This window comes from Hyaena hyaena, unplaced genomic scaffold (assembly GCF_003009895.1).
Source record: "Hyaena hyaena isolate Hyena2069 unplaced genomic scaffold, ASM300989v1 scaffold_30, whole genome shotgun sequence".
In the NCBI taxonomy this organism is placed as follows: Eukaryota; Metazoa; Chordata; class Mammalia; order Carnivora; family Hyaenidae; genus Hyaena; species Hyaena hyaena.
In genome coordinates this window covers 1,308,913-1,333,595 of record NW_024080662.1, presented here as the reverse complement: position 1 = coordinate 1,333,595, position 24,683 = coordinate 1,308,913, and the positions used below count along the sequence as shown (strand labels likewise).

At 45.3% G+C, this 24,683-nt stretch overlaps 1 protein-coding gene across 3 annotated transcripts in view; it reads right to left on the bottom strand.

Moving 5' to 3' along the window:
- The window catches only part of USP4 (ubiquitin specific peptidase 4), a 44,734-nt gene that overhangs the window by 3,385 nt on the left and 16,666 nt on the right, over positions 1-24,683 (bottom strand). The window contains exons 7-20 of one of the 3 annotated variants that reach the window (XM_039228034.1): positions 22,413-22,553; positions 21,463-21,580; positions 17,454-17,627; positions 15,162-15,320; positions 14,029-14,253; positions 13,214-13,297; positions 12,186-12,280; positions 9,754-9,945; positions 8,756-8,844; positions 4,656-4,883; positions 2,673-2,743; positions 2,296-2,414; positions 1,731-1,880; positions 600-703 (exon numbers count right to left, since the gene is read on the bottom strand). In XM_039228034.1, coding sequence (XP_039083965.1) covers positions 600-703; positions 1,731-1,880; positions 2,296-2,414; positions 2,673-2,743; positions 4,656-4,883; positions 8,756-8,844; positions 9,754-9,945; positions 12,186-12,280; positions 13,214-13,297; positions 14,029-14,253; positions 15,162-15,320; positions 17,454-17,627; positions 21,463-21,580; positions 22,413-22,553 — 1,949 coding nt within the window. Of the gene's footprint in view, positions 1-599; positions 704-1,730; positions 1,881-2,295; positions 2,415-2,672; positions 2,744-4,655; positions 4,884-8,755; positions 8,845-9,753; positions 9,946-10,557; positions 10,655-12,185; positions 12,281-13,213; positions 13,298-14,028; positions 14,254-15,161; positions 15,321-17,453; positions 17,628-21,462; positions 21,581-22,412; positions 22,554-24,683 lie in introns of those variants that run through there. The other 2 variants (XM_039228035.1, XM_039228036.1) reach the window with 2 other exon arrangements.

The window sequence follows — 24,683 nt, the reverse complement described above, 5'->3', positions numbered from 1 at the left end:
AAACCCAGGTCTTCAACATCACTAATACCCTTCCGTAATCAACAAAATATAAGTCTTTTCATTATAAAAGTAAACCTACACATTCTGACATTCTGGAAAATAAAGTAGAGCAAAGAGAAGGTTTTCTTGCTTTTTGCTTTAATGTAATTTTCACACTAGCTTCTGCAATGACGCAGGTTTGAACACGTCATGGGCGTCTCCCCCTGTGATCACTAATTTTATTTTGCAATGGCTGCACGCTCTTCCATCAAGTGTGCAGACAGTAGTGCCAACTGTGGGTCAGCAATCTTGATACTAATTTATCACTGTTAAAAAGAGGTGAATATCTCTGTGCATAAAGCTTTTACCCAGTGTCAAGTCCTTTCTTTAGGATAGATTACCAGAGGGGAGGTTATCAGATTCAAGAATATGAAGACCAAAAAAAAAAAGACAGAATAGAGAAGCAGCAGTTTGGACCAAGACTGAAACCTTGACACTTGAGGCCTGAGGTGCTGTGTAAAGAAAGTGCTTAGGGCAGTGCCTGGCACACAGGAAGAGGCTGGTGAGAGACTGGTTGAGGGCATTTCAACATCTCAGAGGAAACAGATGCCAGTACTTACAGTGGCCAACCCCCATGGCTCCATAATGATTAGACACGGCAATGAGGTCATACACATAAGGCCTTGCTGACAGGTCACAGACGAACTCGGACATGTTCAGAGCTCTGAGCACAAAACACAAAAATGGTCTTTAATACATTAAACTCAGAGAACGAAGTCAGAGTAACCCAGTACTCCCAGAATAGAACATAGGGAAACACTCAAAAACTAACTGCAGAGGAAGGAATGAATAGGCCTTGGCGGCACGGGCCCCGGGGTCTTGCTCTGAGCACTGAGATGTTCAGGTTGGAGAGGAGAAGCTGCCTGGCTAACTCGGGCCCCAGACCAAGTGGCGAGGCAGGGCTCTAGGCACAGACGAGAGGGCTGCAGCAACTCTATAGAAATGGCTGTTATTACCAAAATTCTAGTTGGTGCTATAAAAATTTTAGCTAAGTAACAAAACAGACCCCAGAAAACTTTCCCCCAATATTTTATTTTGAAAATTTCAAAATAAAGAAAAGTTAAATGAACTTATAACAAATATTCATGTAGCTACCACCTAGGTTCTCCCAGTGACATATCTACCTACTTCATTATCTACCTATAGTCCCACTACCTGGGAAATACTCTAAAATCTGTATTTTGTGGACCAACTCTTCTTTGGTTGACTTATTTTCCTGCATCAGTTATGCTCTGCATCCTGGGACGTGAGGACACGAGTAGACAGCCAGTCCCACTCTCTACCCCAGGGATAGGACAGGTGGCTCTGTGTCCCAACCTGCAGCCCCAATTCTCCTCAGCAGACTACACTCTGGTTACTTTGTAGCCCTGTTAACAAGTGGAGACCCTGTGTTTGTGCTGTCCAGCTGAGCCCAGGCTCCCTGGGACCAATGATGGATGGGATGACCAGTTTAGTCAGGTGGTAGCAATGACCAGCATCACCCTGAGCCTGGAAAGTACTCTGCTGGAGAATCTTTTCCCCAAACGTGGGAGGATGGGGAGAGGGAGTGAGCCAAAGTCTAACAGCCCAGAGCGGAACAACAAACATCCTAACGCGGAAAAGCCTTGTTCGCAAAACTCTCAGCCAATCAGTACCTAGACTTCTTGCCTACTTTACCATTTTCCTAAGAACACTGTAGCTCAGGGACCCACCTGACTGGGAATTCCACGACTGTGTCGAGTTTATCTCTCCAGTATCTATTGTAGGAGAAACGTTTGAGGTGGACCACCAGGATCTTCGGCAGGGACCACAGGTCAAACTTCTTCGTGGCTTGTTGATGCTTCTTACAGTTGGGACAGTACCTGTAAAGAAAAGAGAAACCTCCACTTGGCTGGGGGCCGAGGAGCCAGGGCAACCTGGGCACCCAAGCACAAGGCATAGCCACAATCCCCTAACATCTTTCTTGCACTCAGCATGGGCCGCTTCTGTGTGTGTGTGTGTGTGTGTGTGTGTGTGTGTGTGTCTGTCTGTCTCTGTCTCTGTCTCTGTCCCTCTCTCTCTCTCTGAGCCATGTTCCAAAACAGAGGGATGGCTTTTCTTAGTCTGGAAAACACAATTTGCACAGAAAGTCTATGATATAGGGACAGTCATGTCACAGCCATGTGATAAAGAGTGACACATCTCCCCTCAAAAGGGTTTTTGTGTACAGAGATGGCCACAGCAGAGCTCAGTCCAGGGTATACAGGTGCCCCTGCTTGGAATGGGGTGCCTCATTACCAGGGGTCATGCTCCCCAAGGGTCTCCATGGTGGTGAAGAGCTCGATGCAGTCTCTCAGGGCCACTGCGGTTTTCTTCTTCTTCTGAGGTTGCAACATGCTCACGTGCTTCTCATAGGCCTGTGGGGAACAAAGTGTGGACTTCTATTGGGGAAATGAGTTCTAACCCAATTAAGCCAACCTCCCAAGCTCCCATGCCTGGAATATAATGCACTTTCTGGATTATCTGAACATATAATGACAAAATCTTCAAGTGCTTTCCATTTCAATCTGCAGTAGAATTTGTCAAATTGCTGGGGAACTGGGGAGAGTGACCCGAATACACAGCCAGAGCAGAAGCCAGCATGCACCACTGACCAGGAGTGCCCAGTCACCTACCTCAGATTCTTGCTCATCATAATAAAGGCTCCGGGTTTCACTGTCCCAATCGATGGCCAGTGTGGATCGAGCTGTGGAGGAGGACCAAGGTGTCACTCATAACTGAATAGCCAACAAGAGGAGAGGCTCTTCAGGTGACAGGAGTGACAAGAAAACAGTCTTCACCATCAACACCTGTTACCACCAGCCATTGCCAAGAGCAATGCTTTGTCTTGAGCCAGTCTACTCTGAACCCCAGGACCCCCAAAACCTTTGGCAAACATTTCCTCAATGTCATAGTAAGTTCCAAGACTCTAACTATATAAGGATACTGAAAGAACATAGATCAAGATGAAGTAACAGCAACCACATATATCTTCCCACCTTAACCCATGAGAAAACCTGACAAAATAATGAAGTGGTTTTGATATGAGGGATGTTAGGCAGAGCAAGAATGCGATCCCCAAGAGGAGAAAAAGGTGATGCCCAGGGGCCTCTGGGTGGCTCAGTCAGTTAAGTGTCTGACTTTAGCTCAGGTCAAGATCTCACAGTTTGTGAGTTCGAGACCCGCGTTGGGCTCAGAGCCTGGAGCCTGCTTCGGATTGTGTGTCTCCCTCTCTCTGCCCCTCCCCTGGTTGCTTGCTCTCTGTCAGAAATAAACATTAGGGGGGGTAAAAAAGAGCAGCACTATCAACAATAGCCAAAGTATTGAAAGAACCCAAATGTCCATCGATGGATAAATGATAAAGAAGATGTGGTATATATATATATACACAATGGAGTACTAGTCGGCAAAAAGAATGAAATCTTGCCATTTGCAACTACGTGGATGGAACTAGAAGTTATTATGCTAAGTGAAATTAGAGAAAGATGGGTATCATATGACTTCACTCATATGAGGACTTTAAGATACAAAACAGATGAACATAAGGGAAGGGAAGCAAAAATAATATAAAAACAGGGAGGGAGACAAAATGTAAGAGACTCTTTATAGAGAACAAACAGAAGGTTACTGGAGGGGTTGTGGGAGGGGGGATGGGCTAAATGGGTAAGGGGCATTAAGAAATCTACTCCTGAAATCACTGTTGCACTATGTGCTAACTAACTTGGATGTAAATTAAGTAATTAAATTAAAAAATAATACATTAAAAAAAAAAAGTGATGCCTACACTGCCCCAGCTCACTGCCTGCACTTTCCAGGCCACAGAGTGCAAGACAGAGGTAGAAGGATATGGAAAGTTTTAAGTGGAGAGTCAAAGACTGGAGTTCGAGAAGGTGGCTAGAACATGCAAGGCTCTGTACAAGAGGAAGCGGCCACACAGAGAGGAAGGAGCTGCAGGGACAGAGAGAGAGACAGACACGGAGACTCAGAAACACGTCGGTAAAGCTGTTCTTCAAACAAATTTTTTAAAGAAATATAACAAAAAAGAAAGAGAGCAAAAGGACAGTGCGCTCATTTCTTTGCTAATGAAGGAGACACGGCGCTGGTTCTAGGCAGGGGTCACTTCTCCCTGCACAATGTGCAGTCTGTGCGGATGCCTCTTCTGTCTGCGCAGCGGCCCGTTACAGGCTCCAGCTAACAAACAGCCTACACAACCCATGACCATGGGTTGCACATTTCATGAGCGATCTCATGGAACAGAAGAAAACAACACATGGCCTCATTAAGTGACATGGCTCTGGGGAAATGCTGCCAGAGGTACGAGAAGTGTTAGCAACCCAGAGCAAAGGTCCTGAGGGTGGTGGCGGTGAAGGGAGAGCTCACATCCATCCGAAGTCATCAAGGAACAAAGGAAAAGCCCTGACAAAATGGCCAGGGCAGGGGGTGAGGTCTCGGAAACAGTTTTTAGGGAATTTTGAGCCAAGGACCACACAAATGTCTGTTCCTGGAGCTATAGGGAGATGGCAAAAGCCCAGTGCAGTGAGTACTGAGTGTAAATGGGATTTTTAAACGGACCCTAAGCCCCCAAAAGCCCAGTTTGAAAGGTCAAAGAAAATGCTTACAGTTGAGTTTAAGTAGTTTTCCATCTGTTGCAAGGGAATTTATATCAGCTGTTCCATAGGAGTTCACGAGGCTGAAGGTAAAAAGCCTTTTCGGGCAGGACTGGCCTTTGACCTTCTTTTGGGTGGTCTCACTGTGATCATTTCCCAGCTCATCCTCACCACTGCCTTCTGTGTCTGAAAGCTGCTCTTTGCCTTCATCCTGATGCTCCATTTCTTCATCTTCTTCTCCTAGCATACAATGAAAACCAATGTGTATACAAACTGTCACCATTTTGATGTTGAAAATTTTATTTCATATTTAACTATGGTGCTTCCTTCCAGATTTTGTCCTGTGTATGTGAGGCTACATGTAAGCCTTCACAAGGAACCAGAATTCATGTGTGACCCTCACAAGTTGGTGAGACAGGCAGGGTGAGCACTGCTAACCCATGAGAAGGAAGCACAGGCCTAGGAAGACTCAGTGATGCCCCCAAAGGTACACAAGAAGTCAGCAGGCCCAACTGTCCTAAATTTGGGCCCCTCCACACTTGGTACTTTACTGGGCTTCACCCCACATCCTCTGACTCTTTCAACTTCATCACTTGACCCACAGAGAGAAAAGGAAAAAAATGAGAAGCCAAGAAGACAGTTTAGTTGAGAAACACAATTTAAAAGACAATTAAGAGGCACCTGGGTGGCTCAGTTGGTTAAGCGCCCAACTTTGGCTCAGGTCATGACCTATAGTTTGTGAGTTCGAGCCCCGCATCGGGCTGTCTGCCGTCAGTACAAGGTCTGCTTTGGATCCTCTGTCCCCCTCTTTTTCTACCCTTCCCCCACTCTCTCTCTCTCTCACACACACACACACACACTCACTCACTCTCTCTCAATATAAAAACAGAAAATAAAAGTCAATTAAAAAATATTATGATCACAAATTTAAGCAAAAGTCTTCAGTTCCTCTACAAGAAACAGGCTGACTGTCCCTTCAACAAGCAGTCAGTGAATGAATGTCTCTCAGGTGCAGGTACCATGCTGGGTCCCAGTGAACACTGGATCCTACCCACTTTTTTTTTCTCTTTATTCATCAGAGAGTGCTGAGTTTCAATAATTTTTTTTAAGTTTATTATTATTTTTTTTTAGAAATTTCTACACCCAATGTGGGGCTCGAATTCATGACTCCAAGATCAAGAGTTGCACACTCTTTTGACTGAGCCAGTCACGTGCCCCTCAAGTCTTTTTTAATAGGCATTCTAGAGGCATATGCTGATGAGTAAATTTCCCAGGTATTTCAGAAATGGTTTATGGGGCTGCAATAAAAAGATCCATAAACATATTCACTGTACTTTCTGTTGTTGAGAAAAGGGGAAAGTCAGAGCGTTGGGTAAGTAATTTCAACAAAGATGGGACAACTCCATAAGGTGATGTAAAAGTAACAAGAGAAGAAAACATTTACATTATGAAGTTTACAGGGCGCCTGAGTGGCTCAGTTGGCTAAGTAGCCAACTTTGGCCCACGTCATGATTTCATAGTTCATGAGTTTAAGCCCCACATCAGGCTCTCTGTCCGCTCAGAGCCTGGAGTCTGCTTCGGATTCTGTGTCTCCTTCTCTCTCTGTCTCTCCCACGCTCACGCTCTGTCTCTCTCTTTCAAAAATAAACAAACATTAAAAATAAGAAAATAAAATAACATAAAATATGAAGTTTACATACTCAGGAAATATTAGTAGATGACACTGAGGAAAAGAGAATGTTGTACATAAAAATCCTCTTTTTCGAAGATCATCAGCCTTGGGAGTGTTTATAAGGAAAGGCAAGTCAGGCCCAGGACAATGCAGCAGTTTCCTCCCAGGCCACAGGAACAGCACAGCCATGCATGAGAGTGGGCCACAGACCCTATCAGTACCCTTCCAAAATAGCCATCTGGCACGAGACGTTCCTTTGCCAACCAGCTCACTCGGCTCCTGAGGCAGTGGCACTGGCCCTTTTACGCCTAAGTGAGCCTGCTCCACTCCCAGACTGGCTGGTGAGCTCCTGCCGTACCAGCTACCTCTCTGACAAGGATACAGCCAAAGCCTGCTTCCACCCTACTCAGTAGACAGAGCCTTAAAACTAGAACTCTGTTTCTGGTTGTGCCACTGGCTATCAGCTCCTTGGACAACCTCAAGAAACTTCTGCTAATGCAGTCAGAATTAAATATAGTGAAGTTTATATCACAGGATGAGAAGACAAAATAGAGTCCACTGAAAGCAGCTACCCAAGGCCACTCAGAGAATCAGGAGAGCCACGACACAGGCCTGACAAGGAGCCCTGGCAGTAAAAATGTTAGAAGTACTTCATCATTAAATAGGGTTTGAAGTCTATCTCCTAACTAAGATGCAGTTAAAGGATTCAAAAGAAGGCAGTAATTCTTCCTGAACAGGAAATTGACAGATGCAATATCTAAAAAGTTAGGCTAAATACAACAGCAAATACTGACATGGTGTTATTATTGTGTGTCTATTCTGTGCCAGGTACTTTAACCCACATTATCTGTTAAATTGTAACCTCGAGGTGGCACCTGGGTGGCTCAGTTGGTTAAGCGTCCAACCTTGGTTCAGGTCATGATTTCATGGTTCATGAGTTCGAGCCCCACGTTGGGCTCTGTGCTGACAGCTCAGAGCCTGGAGCCTGTTTCAGATTCTGTGTCTCCCTCTCTCTATCTGCCCCTCCCCCGCTCGTGCTCAGTCTCTGTCTCAAAAATAAACAAACAAAAAAATATTTTTAAATAAAAAAACTGTAACCTCAGGGCACCTGGGTGGCTCAGCTGGTTAAGCGTCCAACCCAGTTTTGGCTCAGGTCACGATCTCACAGTTGTGAGATCAAGCCCCACATCAGGCTCTGTGGTGGGCATGGACCCTGCTTGAAATCCTCTCTCCCTCTGCCAACCCCCACTCCTCAAAAAAAAAAAAATTGTAACCTCAAATCTGTGAAGCAGACGTCATCATCCCATTCTGCAGATGCGTGAACCAAGGTTCAGAGGAAGGAGATGACTTGTCCACTCCACATTTTGAGCTAGGAATCACAGTGCTTTAACTCCCAGAACACCAAAAACCCTTGGTCTCCTAGGGTCTGCTCAAGACAGCCATGACCACCCTGCCATCTCTGCTTGTGGGACCTGGACACAAAACACCCTCCTGTTCGTCCCTAGTGGGAGCATGATATTCTGGGCAAGAAGAAGAATATGACTGTAATGAATAGTAAACCCAAAATATTCACAATTTGCAATATCTGGTGAGGCCAGAACCTTGTGAGTATTAATTTTAATGTCAAGTCTCACTTTCCAAGACTGTGCATGTCTTGGAGAAATCTGGGCATTTGGATTTGCAACTGAAAATTTATGGTACTAACTTGGACGTTTGCGGTTGTATATTGATAACAATTTGAAACCCATTAAACTGCCTAGACCCCCAAAAGAACGGTAACAACAATGCAGGTCAGACACAGCTCTTCAGTCAGGGATGAGCTTGTGAGCAGTTGGCCATGAAAGGATGGCGAGGACTCTGGGTTTCCTGCAATGAGCCTTATCCTACGGCTTTGCAGACTGTGGCTCTCTTTGCTCCTGCAGCTGGAGCCATCCAGAGTCAGCTATTACCTGTAGCTTCCTGGGTAGAAAGAAACACTCAAGAGAAACTCTCTGCCCTCTGACTGGCTGGCCAGGACTCCTGTCCTCCCCAGAGACGGTGCCACACCAGAGTGGTGGGCAAGGGCCAACATAATAGCTCTGCAGACAAAAGCCAAGTCAAGAGCCAGATAAGTGCCCACTCTGCAATCCCAACACACCAGTACCAAATCCTGACTTTGCCTCATGATCCTGGACAAGTCACTGAGTCCTGTAACGCTCACTCTGCCTAAGGTGAAACCCAGCCTACATGTCTGTCTAAGAAGATTCCATGAGGCGGTGAAGTTGGACAATGTGCACTGGCAGCACGGAGTGATGCAACAGGGCTCCCAGGCCTGCCCTCTAGCCAGAGCCCCCACCCAGCCCTGGAGCCTCCCTGTCCCGTGTGTACAACACCTTTGGAAGAAGAGGGAGGTCAGGAGGGATTTGGTCAGTCACAGCCCCACAGCGTGGCGAGCGCTCACCTTCACAGCTGCCCCTGGAGCCATTGCAGGCCCCCGACTCCAAGGGCGAGCTGCCAGACTCATCAGGCAAAGGCTGTTTTATATAGCGGCTTGAAAAAAAGGGAGAAAAAGAATGATGTGTTAGTTATAACATTTACCTGTTTTTCTCTACTATTCACCTTGAAGAAGTTCACAATCGATATACTCCCAGCTAGTCACCAAGCAATTCAGGTAAATAAAGGGGCTTTAAAAGTATGTGACTGTCAATACTTTATAAATTGAGGAGAACCCAAAAGATAAGATGTTTAAATAGCAAGTAACCCAAGACTACGATTCTTCTGTGAATACTTGTTTTAAGTCTTCTATGAATGTCACATGGCACCACCATTAAAAAAATATATTTCCCAGGAACATTAATTACCAGCTTCAGAACAATCGTGAAGATACGTCATAAATTGTATTCTGACACAAACTGCCCTCAAAACGTTAGACTGCCTGCTTACCCAGTGACTGACAAATGTAACAGCCATGATCCTATGAACCCCAGAGGAGGCGTAGGTGACAGTTATCATGGTGCTTAAGATGTGCCAGAGGGGGGTGCCTGGGTGGCTCAGTCAGTTGAATGCCTGACTTCAGCTCAGGTCATGATCTCACAGTTCATGAGTTCAAGACCATGTTGGGCTCTGTGCTGACATCTCAGAGTTTGAAGCCTGCTTTGGATTCTCTCTCTCTCTCTCTGCCCCTTCCCCACTGTGAGTGCTCTCTCTCTCTCAAAAATAAACAAAATGTAAAAAACAACAACAACAACAACAACAAAACAATGTAAGACCCCTTATAAAAAAAGTGCCAGATGCCCCATCCCAACAGCACCTGTCCTGGCCCTCCCGGGGGCAGGCCCAACTGCATGTTCACAGAAGGAGCACGTGGGACCAGCACAGGGACACCGCAGGGGGAGTCACCACTATGACTGGGCCTGTCGTGATTTTAGATAACAAGCCAAATGCATTTCTGCCACCAACCTGATACGCTCACAAACAGCCTGGTACAGAGCCTCGAGGGTTAGCTTGTGCTTGGGGACAGAAACCAGCAGTGGCTGCCCATATAGAACTGCCCCGGAGGAAGTGCTTGACGGCCTGGACTTCTTTTCCCTGAAGTAGACTGGAAGCGTGACACACTCGGAGCCATCAACAGAGGTGCTGCAGACCTCGTACCTGTGTCAATCACACAAGAGGGCACCTTCAGTGGCAGGCCACCATGAGCAGTGGAAATCTGAGCTGCAGCTACATGGTGGCCAGGACTGTGGCTACTGGGACAAACTATACTTTAGCATGAAAGGTGGATAAACCATTTCCAAGAAGATTCTAGAAGTTGGGCAGGAATCCCAAGGGTCACTGTCAGCAAAATGTGAACCTACACAACCCGGGACTCACGGATAACGTGATTCTCCTTCCCCCAACCATGGCCTCAACTCTGCGGTCCTTCGAATGGGACTCAACACAGATGACAGTTGTCATCCGGACCATCACTGCAGACACAAAGGCGCAGGAAGGGTGCAGGGGTGCCTGGCCACCAAGTTTTATCTTCTGTCACCAAGGAGCTCAACTTTTAAAGCGTTTAATAAAACCAAATATTGTACAAGAATGTATACCTAGAATATTACACAAAGATTCTTTCAAACGAGGAAGCAAATTTATAAAACTAATTGTTTGCCATCTTTGTTCAAAAACATTGAAGTAAAAGAATCATATTTAATTTTTTAAAAATTAGAAATAACCAAAGAAAATGCTAAATACAAATCAATGATTTTGAAAAATGTGTCTTACTTAGTGAATACATGGGATTGAGGAGATTTATAGATGTTTTATCCTGGAACAGATGTTACCAAAATTGCTGGCAACCGACTGTAGTCTTTCCCTCTTCCTATAGGGGGAGACACAAACTTACTGATTCAATTTTTGAAAACTATAAACACAAACACACACACACAACCCTCCCCAGATGCCTGGCAAACAGTCCTAAATGATGTATGTTCTAAGAGGAGTGCTAAGAAAAACTCACAAAAATGTCCAAGGTGTGTTCTAGGTAAGGGCCCTCTGGTCCAGCATTAGGGTCAAGAACCAGGTCTTGAAGTGAGGCTGACCCAAATTCCAGGCTTGTCGCTATCACCTTCTGGATACTGTAACAGCACCAAGTGCTTCTTTTTGAGTCCGCTTACTCAGTGAACAAGTCCACCTTCTAGTGCAGCAGTGAGAATTCAAGGACTCAGCGACACAGTGCACCACATGCTCAAGTAACATTAGTGCCACCAGTGTGTTTTCATGACAATTACCAATTAATCTTTAAAACAATTTGCTTCCTGATGGTAGGCACTTAAGCCCTCTGCAAATTCATTTGTCGGTGATGGTTTGCCAAGCTTCCCACAGGGCAACGCCCCAGTTCCTCTGAGCTTGGGTATGTACAAACATTAGTTTCCAGAATTGAGAGGAGATGCTTGCTGTAAGGACTCGGGGTCAGAAACGGACAGCCTTAGCCTGACGCCGAGCTGATTTTGTCAAGTAAGCAAAGACGGCTGAGTGGGAGGCAGCTTGTGCAAGTGAACAGAATGAGGATCTTGGGTGTGGTCAAGAACTACTCCTTTTAGAGTGATCTGGAAGTCACAGGCCCAAAAACTTAAAGGGAAGGAAATGCTTCTTTCATGTACTGCAATCCTCAACCAAAACAAAAACCAAAACAATCCTAAAAACCTTCTTTCTCAGCAAAGGCAAGTTTCCAAGCAGGGGGAATGAGGAAGAAACAGTATGGGTGTGGTTCCCTGAGCAAGTAACTGGCTGTCAGGGAGTGCAGGCAAGCTCACATTCCACTGCACCCCACCCAGGAGAGGGACACACACAAAATTATAGGGAGCAGCCTTGAAGTAAGAGGACCTGGGAGGGGCTAAAGAGATCACTGGAGCTGGCACTATACTGTCCCCATATGGACGAGAAAACAGTCTCAGCTTCCAGAATGTCAGAGCAGAAAAAGGCTGTTTCTGTCAACCCTCCCATCACTCTGAGATGGCACCTGCCCAAGGAACCACTGGCTACACCACATCCCTTCCCTTATCTTCCTGCGGCCCCCTCTACGGCTGTGGCTCTTCTTGAGAAAGGCATTTCTGACATCAGGACCATCTGTAGGGCCAGTAAATAGGCCCTGTTAATAGGTAGCAACTGTTGACAAAAGACTATGTCCATGCTGAAGAGAGTTATCTGGAATGTCTAGCTCTAAAGTGCCAGGAAGTGCTTAGCATTGATGGCTACCCACAATTCCCTGAACACCCCATCCCCTGGCATGAGGAGTCAGGGCAAATCCACATGAGCACCGACTACCAGATCTTCTGTTCTGGAGACACCTACAAGGCAAAGCCTCTAGAATGTTTCCTTTGAGCCTGCAGCAGAAACCACTGAGTACTCACACAAAAATGTCATCCCGAGGCATGATGTGGTTTAAACCTTCATCCATTTGGAAAATTTTGTGGAACCGGTGATTATATACATCTGTGACCACCATCTAAGAATCAACAGTAACAGAAAGATTACAGGATGGATAAGGGCCTCTACATAAAACCCCAGAGTAAATGAAAATGATGTGCTGCCAGAGTGTTGCCTCCAGAGAGATGGCCACACAACCATCCCCAGAGCTCAGGCGCCAAGGCCCAAGGGAGAAGAACAGCATAGCACGACTGCCACCAGCAGAAAACCTGCTGGCTAACATTTGTCCTGAAGATTACGATGAGATCTGACAAGTGTCAGGAATGGTGAGGGGTGAGTGTTGATCAGAGACTGATAGTCATCCAGAAGTCTCTGGGGTGTCTGCTAGGGCTAGAAGTCTCCAAACCATTCTCAGCACATAGCTAAACATACCAAACCCCAACTATGCAACTGCCTAGAACCAGCAGGGCTATGCGGGGAATGGGGCTGAGCAAGAGCACTGACCAGGGCTGGGACAAGGGAGGGACTTGGAGCATGCAGGAGGATGGGGGAGGGGATCGTCACTTTCCCCACCTCCGCAAAGGGCCAGGCTCGGCAGAAAGCGCACCATGGGCAGCTGCTTTTAAATAAAGATTTCTATCAAGAACATCACAATGTCACTTCACAGACTCATGGAGTTCAGTGTAGGAAAGAAATTGTATCTTCTCACACTACAGAAGAGGTCATGTAGGCAAGGGCAGCAAAGCTGAGAGCAGAGCCCTATTCCTGGCCTTCTGACCGTGGCTAGTGTGACCTCATTAGAGGAAGGACAGTGTTCCTGTGGCTGAAGGGAGTCTCAGCCATAGTGTGCACAAGTAAGAGAGGGAAAGGAGGCCAGGGGCATCCAGATATAATCACATTTGTGCTGGCCAATAAAACCTACCCCTTAAAAATGGCTACAAGTTTGAAAATACACTCCAAAAGATATGAAGTGGCCCCAGGAGGCTGAGTGCCACCGACCACCCCGCCTTACATTTTCCGCAGCAATGCCAGACAGCCTGGAGAGAGCCTCGCACAGGTCCGACACGGCTCCCATCAGCGGCACCACCACGCGGTACTGCAAAAAGATAGATGGGAGGGGTGACAAGGGCATTCGGCAAAGGGTGGGAGATGAGCTGGGAGGGGCAGGCAACATGGGTCATCTGAGATGACCTCCCAGAAACAGTGTACATGAGGTCAGGGCCCAGATGAGTTGTCAGAAATGCAAACGGGCAAGTCTTCTGCCTCAGCGCTTGCCTCTCTATTCAGGCGGCAGCACAGAGGCCCGCCCATCTCTTTCCCTCCTAAATAATGCTTTGTTTCATTCCTCAAGTTTCCTTCCTTTAAGGAATTGTTCAAAACTATACAGACTGCCATGTCATGTCATCTTTAAGAGGTGAAGAAACCAGAGCCAGAAGACTAAACAGTATAGTCACTCAGTGAGCCACCAGCGAGGTGGGACACTGAGACCCGCTCGTCACTCCATTCATGCAGACTTCTGTTCTAGCCAGCCTCTCCTTGCTGCCTGGCCAACAGGGCCCTGCAGCTGCCTCCCAGCATTCCGATGCAAGGAGGCACATCAGTCGTGCTACCCTAGCTGCACGAATGGAGCATGGGGGAAAAGCGACAGAGAAGCCCGGAGCACCTTCACAATCTTCCTTGAATGATACAGGATTACACAAGGGTCTGATGGAGGCTGGGGACACACACTCAGGCAAGTGCCACGGGGATTCGGAGGCAGCTGGTGGTGGAAGAAGCCCGGCTCTGGGTCCCACAGTGAGGGGCGCTGTGGGGTGCAGATGTTCTCACCTGAGTAGGTCTGCAGCAAGGGTCAGCAGGAACCAGGAAGACTTCCATAACTCTATCTTTCTTCAGGGGCAGTGGGAGAGTTAGATAGCAAAATGGGTCAAAGGTCACAGAAACCTTAGCACATTCTGGGCAAACCAAAGTAGATTTGAAGAGACCATGGAATGTGTCTACAATCACAGAGTCATTCCTCAACCTGTGATTCTCCCAGGCTTCCTTTGCTACCACCTGGAAGGAGAAAGATAAACAAGACATTCTCAACATACCCAAGTCATTTATCCCCTCATCCAGAATGATCTACAGCAGAATCTGAGATGGACCGTGAGGCAGTCTCTATAGCAAAGAACTTGGTCCAGGCCAGCCAGGGCATGGGCTGCTCTTGGTGTACCATACAACCACATGCCAGGTATATGCCCAATCCCACACTTAACAAAGTCTTCACTCAGGATCGATGGGCACACAGGCATCTGTGTATCCTCTGATTGGAGACCGACAGCCCTGAGAACGTCATGGACAAATGGACCTGATCAGGGCAAGGATTGCCTCCTTTATGGTTTTCCATGATCCAAAGTCCCTTCAGTGAGGTTTTAATTTATACTATAGTTCAGCTAACTCATGGTTTTTCCTTCAAGATATAAATGCCACTTTAAAGTTTTAGTATAATGAATCCCAATGTGATAGGGTAACTTAAATACTAAATTCCATTTTCACAGATCAGAAAATTGAGGCAAAAAAGTCAGTGCCCTAAGAATGTTAGTAACAAACTATTTTAATGATCATATATGTATTTTAATGAGAGCAGTAATAATCCCAAGGCCCACACTATAGGCACTTTACAGTTTTCAGAATGCCCTTGTTTCTGGTTCAGCAATGAAATTATACTAACAAACTGACTCTCACTTAAAGAAGCCCCAGCCAGATTAGTACCTCTAGTACTCCAAACTGGGAGTACTAGAGGTAGTCTCTTTCTGACCGGGAGCACATAACTCTATTACAGCCTGTGTCCACATCATCAATAGCAAGAGGCAACCAGGGTCCTGACACCAATACTCAAAGACCAAAAGAACGTTCCTATAACTTTCAGAAGGAGGCAACTTCTATGAAATACTATTGCTCAAAAATCTTCAATATCCTACCGCATCTGGCCGCCCGTTGGCATCCTTCAGCTCCAGGTAGGGCTTCTTCTTTACTCTGTTCAGATCTTCGTGCAATCCATCTAGAAGAAAGGCTAACAATTCCTGAGAGTCTTGTTGCTGGTAGCCAGAAAACTGAGGGGCGAAACGTCCCACTTGGGTCTGCAACAAAAGCAATCACATCGGAAGGCATAAGATTTAAACCAGTAAAAGCAGATGGGAAACTGCCATCAAAAGTAACTTTGCAAGGGCACCTGGGACAGTAAGGGAGAACACCATCTGGTCAAGTGGCCCAATTAATTCATCATGAGCCTAAAGGAGGCCAGTAGTTCTCACCAGAGAGAGAGGGCTCAGATCAAAAGCCAGGAGAACAGCAGATCTGACACCTGGGCACTATCCTAAAAGAACAGTGAAGGGTGGCATCCTGAGCAGACACACCTCGTAAATACTGACACGAATCCCTCTCTTACTTCCTTCTTTGGTTCAGAGTCTCCATGAGAATTTTACTAATGATATCTGCATCAGCCAGAGGAAGCCTCCTATACCTAACAGCCTTCTTATCCTTAAATAACTGTCTGCCTTGTACCACTTTATACCCATTATCTTTGAGTGCAGTCCCCAACTACCACCACCCGCATCACCTGGGAGCGTGTTAGAAATGCACATTCTTGGGGTGCTTGGGTGGCTCAGTCAGTTAAGCGTCCGACTTCAGCTCAGGTCATGATCTCAGTTTGTGGGTTCAAGCCCCGCATCGGGCTCTATGCTCAGAGCCTGGAGCCTGTTTCGGATTCTGTATCTCCCTCTCTCTCTGACCCTCCCCTGTTCTCACTGTCTCTCTCTCTCTCTCTCAGAAATAAATATTAAAAAAAAAAAAGAAATGCACATTCTTGGGCCCAACCCAGATCTACAGAATTAGAAACTCCGGGGATAGGTCCAGTAGTCTCTAGTTTATTTATTTTTATTTCTTTTCTTAAGTTTACTTATTTATTTTGAGAGACGGAGATAGTGCAAGTGGGGAGGGGGTGTGTGGGGAGGGGCAGGAAAAGGGAGAGAGAATTCCACACAGGCTCCACACTACCAGCATAGAGCCTGATGTGGGGCTCATACCCACAAAGCTGCAAGATCGTGACCTGAGCCAAACCAGGAGTCGGACGCTTAATCCTTAATGGACTGAGCCACTCAGGCACCCCAGTATTCTGTATTTTAACAAGCCCTTTCAGAGGTTCTGATGAATCCTACAGTTGGAGAACCAATGCTCTCCATCTGTGTTGCCCATACCATAGCCACTGGGCACATATGACTAAATTAAAATGAAATACAATTTAAAAATCCAGTTCCTTGTTCACACTAACCACATTTCAAGTGGCTAGTGGCTACCGTAACAGACAGTGGAGACAAAATGTCCATCATCAAGGAAAGTCTACACTATCCCTAATATCCCTAAATACAATCTGCCAATTGTTTATTTACAAGAGCTTGAGCCTAATGTGTTGTCACTGATTCCAGTCTCTTTATGACTTTATGGTATGTGAATAGTAATTTACATGTATTTCCCAGGGATTAATCTGACCATGGGGGTAATAAAAAGGATTAGTTTGCAACTTCAATAAACTGTCTAAGATTTAAATATTCTCTTTGAGCTAAGGTGTTACTTTGCTCCCCCTCTTTGAATAAAAAACATGCCTATCTTTTTCTACCATGTGCTTCATGAAGGCTCCTTGAATCCTGGCGGTACAGGCTAAATAGGATTTCTCAGATTTCAAAATATGAAGCCAAGGCCCCCCCCCCGCAACACGAAAAAACATTTAAGGCCCAAGTTGATCCAAGAGCCCACTGCAGTTCACCCGATCTCCCTCGCTGAGGGATCCAAGTGAGAACTGCCTCTCACACCACATTCCACCAATATTGAACCAATTCATGACTTAGATGGCCCAATTTGAACCACAGTGGGTATAGGTTCCAGGCTCAGAGAACTCGGGAACACCCTTCAGATAATGCTGGAAATGAAACTGAATTGTTATGGTCTGGCTTATTAGGATGTTGCCTATTTAAAGACTGGCACCATAGAATATAGCACAAATGACTTCTGAAGTAGCCGCAGCCCAGGGTAGTGGGCTGAGGTCACTTAAGGTACGTGTGCGCTGAATGACTCAACAACAGAAAAGAAGGCTCTCATCCTGTGTGGCTTTTAGTCCCAGATCCCATCTTAACCTCCAAATGCAACTAGAATGCCTCATTTAAACACTAAATCACTCTCCCCAAAACAGAAAAAAGGAAACATATACAGCAACCTACTTTGAACATGCGAGGTGCCACGTGAGCGTCCCTTCCAGACCACATCTGTTTAATGAGATCTGCGTAGGCTTCTGCAATTTCCCCTTTCATTCCCAGCGGATTGTCTCTGTTGATCTCAGCCTCATACTCATCTTTGAGAAAGTAGTCCGTCAGTGGTGCGGTGTTGCTCAAGCACTGAAAGAGAACATGATTAGAGCTCACACCCCTTATGGAGAACACACAGAGATAAAGATAAACCAAGTTCTCAAGGGCAGATGAGGGTCAACTCCAAAAAAACGAAGTTCTCAGTAGATTCTCTGCAAGGCTCACAATGAAGTAAGGCACAGCCTCCCACAAGCCTTAGCTGGTGGCCTGTCTTGCAGCTAACCTCCCAAGGATATAGTCTTGGAGCTGACTCTCTGCCTAAGAACTGTCTCTGAAATAAACTACCTGAGGACAAAAGCTGTGTACCCAAGTGCCTAACATAGAATAATCGTCTACTCAATGAAGGATGATAAGTTTTAACATTATCATTTTAAGATGATATTTTAATTAGAATTGATTAGGAGGGGCGCCTTGGTGGCTCAGTTGGTTAAGCCTCCAACTTCAGCTCAGGTCATGATCTCAAGGTTCGTGAGTTCGAGCTCTGTGTTGGGCTCTGTGCTGACAGCTCAGAGCCTGGAGCCTGCTTCGAATTCTTTGTCTCCCTCTCTCTCTCTGCCTCTCCCCTACTTACGTTCTGACTCTCTCAAAAATAAACAAACATTAGAAAAAAAATAGTGGAGGGGCGCCTGGGTGGCTCAGTCGGTTGAGCGTTGACTTCGGCTCAGGTCATGATCTCACAGTTTGTGGGTTCGAGCCCCGCGTCGGGCTCTGTGCTGACAGTTAGCTCAGAACCTGGAGCCTGCTTTGGATTCTGTGTTTCCTTCTCTCTCTGACCCTCCCCTGCCCATGCTTACTCTCTCTCAGAAATAATAAAAACATTAAAAAAGTTTAAAAAAAAAAATTCCTTGTCAGGGCACCTGGCTATCTTAGTTGGTGAAGCATGTAACTCTTGATCTCAGGTTGTGAGTTCGAGTCCCATGTTGGGCATACAGACCACTTAAAAAATTAAATCTTTAGGGGCGCCTGGGTGGCTTAGTCGGTTAAGCGTCCGACTTTCGCTTAGGTCATGATCTCGCGGTTCATGGGTTCGAGCCCCGCGTCGGGCTCTGTGCTGACTGCCAGCTCAGAGCCTGGAGCCTGTTTCAGTCTGTAACTCCCTCTCTCTCTGACCCTCCCCTCCTCACGCTGTGTCTCTCTCTCTCTCCTAGAAATAAATAAAAACATTTAAAAAAAAAAAAAATTAAATCTTTAAGGGGCGCTTGGGTGGCTCAGTTGGTGAAGTGTCTGAGTCTAGATTTCGGCTCAGGTCATGATCTCAAGGTTCATGAGTTCAAGCCCCACATGGGGCTCTGTGCTGACAGTACAGAGACTGCTGGAGACTTTCTCTCTCTGCTCCTTCCCCACTCATGCGCATACATCCACTCCCTCTCTAAAATAATCATTTTAAGATAAATAAATAAAATCTTAAATTTGTCATCTAAATTGTCTAATTTAATGGTGTAAAGCTGTTCTACTATCATCTCATCTTTTTAATGGCTATAGGATCTGTAGTGATATTCCTTTTTTATTCCTAGCTTTTTAGTCATTTCTGTTCTCTTTTATTCCTGATCAGTTCCTCTGAGCATTTCTGTCAATTTTAGTTTTTGGCTTTTTACTTTTTCCTCAAAGAACCACATTTGGTTGTACTTTTAATCAGCTTTGTATTTCATTAATTTCTATTCTATTATTTCCCTCTTCTCACTTACTTTGGGTTTCATTTGTTCTTTTCCTAGCATTGAGAGATAGAAACTTAAATCAAAGAATTTAACCCTTCTTTTTTTCCTGATATTTACATATAGAGCTATAGATCTCCTCATTATTATTATCTTCATTCAATAGTTGAGGAAAATTGAGGATACAAAGAGTTGAGAAAACCTACCCACGAAAGGCCAAATCTCAAGTTTCTTTTTTTTCTTAAATAGTTTATTGTCAAGTTGGTTTCCATATAATACCCAGTGCTCATCCCCACAAGTGCCCTCCTCCATGCCCATCACCCCCCTCCCCCCCAACACCCATCAGCCCTCTGTTCTCAGCATTCAAGAGTCTCTCATGGTTTGCCTCCCTCCCTCTCACCAACTATTTTTCCCCTTCTTCTCCCCTACGGTCCTCTGTTAAGTTCCTCCTAATCCACCTACACGTGCAAACATATGGTATCTGTCCTTCTCTGCCTGACTTATTTTGCTCAGCGAAATAACACCCTCAAATTCCATCCATGTTACTACAAATGGCCAAATTTCATTCTTTCTCATTGTCATGTAGTATTCCATTGTATAGATAAACCACATCTTCTTGATCCATTCATCAGTTGATGGACACTTGGGCCCCTTCCATGTTTTGGCTATTGTTGAGAGAGCTGCTATGAACATTGGGGTACATGTGCCCCTATGCATCAGCTTTAGTACTCAGCTCTTCCCATCTCTCATCACAGTGGAGAAAAACAACTTCCAAACCCAAGAGTCACTGACTTTTTTATGTATCTTTTTATCTTTTCCTTTATACTCCAAGAAATTTCCAAGTTAGACTGTAAGTCCTGTGAGTACAAAAATCATGTCTGATTTGTTCACCACTGAGTCTCTATGTATAGTAAAGAATTTGGCCTTGCCCAAAGAGAAAGTCTGGCTTTTCCCTTGGCTTCTAGAAAGTACTCTGTTGATCCTTGGAATGTTATCCCTGACAGGAATATTTTTGTTTGCTTAGAGGTCTTTAGTTAGTCGTATTGGAGAGTCTAACACTGTGATTTAGGGTAGTGGTGGCCACACTTACACTGTCATCTTAGGGTGAGAGCCAACCACTCTGGAAGACCAACAATGTGACTTGGTGGGGCAGGGGTGGGGAGGCTTGGGTCATATTCTATCAACAGTCTACCTGGAGACTGAGTGTAACCATCTGGGCAATCAATCAATCATGACATGTAATAAAGCACTGATAAAAATTCTGGACACCAAAGTTCAGATGAGTTTACATATTTGGCAACATGCCATGCTTAGTGTTACACATCAGTGCTAGAAGAGTTATGCATCCTGACTCCACAGGGAGAGAACAACAGAAGCTGTGCACTGGGGACCCTCCCAGACTCCTATTTGCTCCTTCCTAGGGCTAATTTTAACTTGTATCCTTTCCCTTTAATAAACCACAACTGTGAGTATAATAGTTTTAAGTGAGTCTGTGAGTTCTTCTAGCAAATTATCAAAACTGATGGTGGTCTTGGGGACTTCCAAACTTGCAGTTGGTGTTGGAAGTGAAGCCAGTCTTGGGAACTGGGCTCTTCTAACTTTCTAACTAGACCCTAACTCCAGCCCATGTCCAGCACAGTACTGTCACATAATATAACTCAATAATTTTTTTCTCTAAGTAGGCTTTATGCCCAGCGTGGAGCCCAACGCAGAACTTGAACTCATGACCCTGAGATCAAGAGTCAGGCACTTACCCAACTGAGCCACCCAGGCACCCCTGTCCTAATAAATATTTGATCAATGAACAAATGAAGTATCAAAGGGAGGATTTGGTGATTTCGTGCAATCAGGGGCATGATATAAAAATGCTATCATTGGTGAAAAGATGGTACCAGCTGCTGGGAGTTCTCATTCTATCAGAAACCAACCAGGTAAGTACTTCAATATTTTCTGACCATTCCCTAACGGTCAAAATATTTTAACTGTAAAACCAAACCCAGAACTGATTAGGAAGACATTGTGGAGCAATTAACACTGATGAGGCCCTTCTATAATAAGGGTGGGAGGTGCCCTGACAGGGATCCCTGAAGTATTAACAAAGGGTAGGCAGGGACCCCTGGGAAAGAATCCTCCCAACATTTTAGCATGCCTTTCTTAACTAAGCCTCAGTGCTGTGAAGAAGCAGTGTTATTGAGATGGTAGTTCCCCTCTACCTGTAAAGCAGAGTTCATGAAACACGTGTTCCCCAGGTTTCCAAGTCCGCAGAGCCCAGGCTGTATGTGAGACGATGGGGACTCCTGACAATTATACGAAGCAGAGAAGGCAGATCCACTGGAAAACACAACCCACAACAGCAATAAAAGCGACTGTTGTACACATGCCCTCAGGATGCCTTTTGGGGCTCCTCCAGGGCCTCTAGAATTCTTATCTGGAAATAACCCCATGATACAAGTTCTTTCTACTCCCCTCGCCAGCCTCTAGCCATACGCCTTCACCCACCCCTGCCCTTGATTTGACATGATGGGAGGTTACTACCTGCTGCATCCTTAAGGGGAGAAATGCTATCTGAGTTCTCTCAGGCTTTTGGCAAATACTGTGTATCCCTCTAGAAGGCTAACTGCCATGTGACTTCAGGAAAGAACATGTGGTTGCCAAGATCAAAAGCTCACACTTGCCACCACCCACCAGGCCACACTCAGTCCTGACTGTGCCTGGGTGTTCATGCACACTCTCTTGCCTCACCCTCCTCCTCCACTCTATCTGTGCTGTCTGGCAGGCACTCCTAAGATGCTTGCACAAAGGATCACAGCCATCTAGAGGGGAAACAGGTAGGGCTCTCCCATAGCGGAGAACCATTCCCTTAGAGCTCTTCTGCCATATGGCCAACCCATCCCTTCACAGATGAAAGCAGTGACTCCCCAGGGCCACCAGTGACTTAGGCTGTGGGCAAAACACCAGCTCACAGAAGGACAAGCAATGTATGTAAGTGAGAACTAGGAGGTACACACTATGGTGGGTATGAAACAGAGCGAGAAACCACATACAGCATGTCCCCGTGGGGAACCCCAATCCCATTATGCTTAGTGTAGCAGCAGAGCTCTCCAGATAGAGCCTGGGACAGGACTCAGAGGGAGGAAAGTGACGTGAAAGGGCCTGCTCTTACCCCCTGCTGACACCGGAACTGTGCATCCCAGAGGTGTTAATGCTATCACCATTTGCAATGGGAGAGGCAGACACTGAGGAATAGGGACTTGCTGATGATGTTGGAGAGGTAGGAAAATTTCTGCTAGGTGCAGTGCTTGATCTGGGAGAGAGAAGCAGAGACAATGCTACTGACTTTCTGCAAAAAGCAAGCACTACTGAATGCCTTAGGTTTCTTCTTAAGAAAGAAATGTTCTCCACATTCAGTTATTTAAAATAAACTGCAAAAGGCCTACTTTCATACTACTTCAAGATAAATTTTATTTAAATGAGTGTCAAGAAATTAATTGGCTTTCCTGGTCTCATGCATCCACATGGTCACCCACTGAATCTCTCTGGAAGATAAACCAGAAAGTTGATATTTAGGGCATCCTGGTTTGATTTCTAATCATAAAAACCATAAGCTTCCCTGAACTTTAAGAGTTACCAGTGAAAGCATCAGAAAAATGGGAATAAGGGATAAATATCCCCAAAAATACCTGACCCAAAAGGAAGAGCTGGCCTATATAAATATGTATATAAACATAAATAAATAAATATGAACAGGAAAATGATCATTTGGTTTCACTACGCTATTCAAGGAGAATTGCTTTGCTTCCTCAAATTTACTAAATGTGAGTAACCTCTCTGTTTCAAAGGCTGGTCTAATATGTTTCAATGTTTTTCACAGAATCTTGTTTTAGATTTATACTAACTCTCAAAATAATTAATTCAAGGACTAACTTCCCCAAATATTAAATTGGTATGAGTTTTATCAATTTTCTACTAAAATCTGTATAAGAACATGTAGCCACATTGTTTTGAATACGGACAAATGTGATTTTCCTTCTAGGTTTGGGGCTATTTTTAGACTACAGAAAATGATTACGATATGTCCCAGCAAAGAGCCCAACCTCATGGGATCTGATCTCAACCACGTTCCCTGCAAGAAGAAAGCGAGACATGGCAGCAGAGATAAGAAGTGATCCTGTACCCAAACCTGCAGTGCAGAGACTTCATGAAACTATCCAGGGGCTTAAAGGGGCCTCAGGAACTGAGTCCTGCTCTACACTCTGAGGTCACAGTGAGGGAGAGGGAAAGAAGGCTCCTCAGATCTCACCTTCCCATAGAGAAATGTACCTTCTCTAATCCTGAAGAGCATTTGCTTCACAGAGCCTCATCCTCATGCTGCAAAGAAGTCCAAGAACTCAGGTAGCTCATTAAATGAGAGTGGGCAGGGCCAAAGGCACTCTTTTCCACCAGATAAGTGACTTTAGCACATATCTGAAATCTGTTCAATGTGATGCAGGTATTCCCAGCCTACTATGTAGGGTAGAAAGTCGCCACCCAAGGCTGGTCTAGCCGGGCATACTGTTATCTCAGGTCTGTTGTTCACTGTTCACTACAGGATAGTGAAATTCGAATTCTGATGTGCAGAATCTCACGGCATATAGTCTAACACTCCCCTTTTTAGTAACTATTCACTGGTAACTTATGCTATTTCTTTGAACTTAAAAGGGCAAAAATCCATAGAAGCCATAATCAAGACCTGTCAAGTTTTTAAACAGAACATTTCTGCTTGAAATGAAAGAAAACAAAGAAAAATTTTATTTGACATTTGTTTAAAATGTTCTAGAAATTACTGTCAGTAGTTTTCATAATAAATTCAGTTGGGAAAAAAATCCAGTGATGGATACATAAGGATTTCTTTCTATATGCTTGAAAATTTACAAATAACAAAGTTTTTCTTAAACTCCACCCTTGACAAACAAAAGCAAGACCTCTGAAGAGTGACTACCTGGGAACTGCCTGGGCACTTGTCACTTGTCATTAGGCAGCTTTAGAGTACAACTTGGGGGCACTGAAGGCTGGCAAATAGGCAACTGGTGGGAAACATGTGACTCTCAAGTGTACATATTAGGTGAAGCAAGACTTCACTGGGTCCCATGCCACAAACACTCTGAAAACAGAGACTACAACTCCAAATAAGGATCCCTCTGCTCCTTTAAAAGATGCTGGCTAAGCCTCTGGTCTCCTAGTACCTTTCTGCTGAGATATTTCCTGCTCCTAGGCACATCCAGTCCTTACTAATCATGACTAGAACTTGCTTTGAACCCATGACTGAGGCCCTATAGCACATCCATGCCTGCCCTCCTTGCTTGACCATGCTCTGCATGCTTCTCAGTTGTTCTCCAGGCTAAGGGCTGCTCCGGGGATAAGCCCACCCTTTAGGAGTGACCTCAAATAGTCAGAG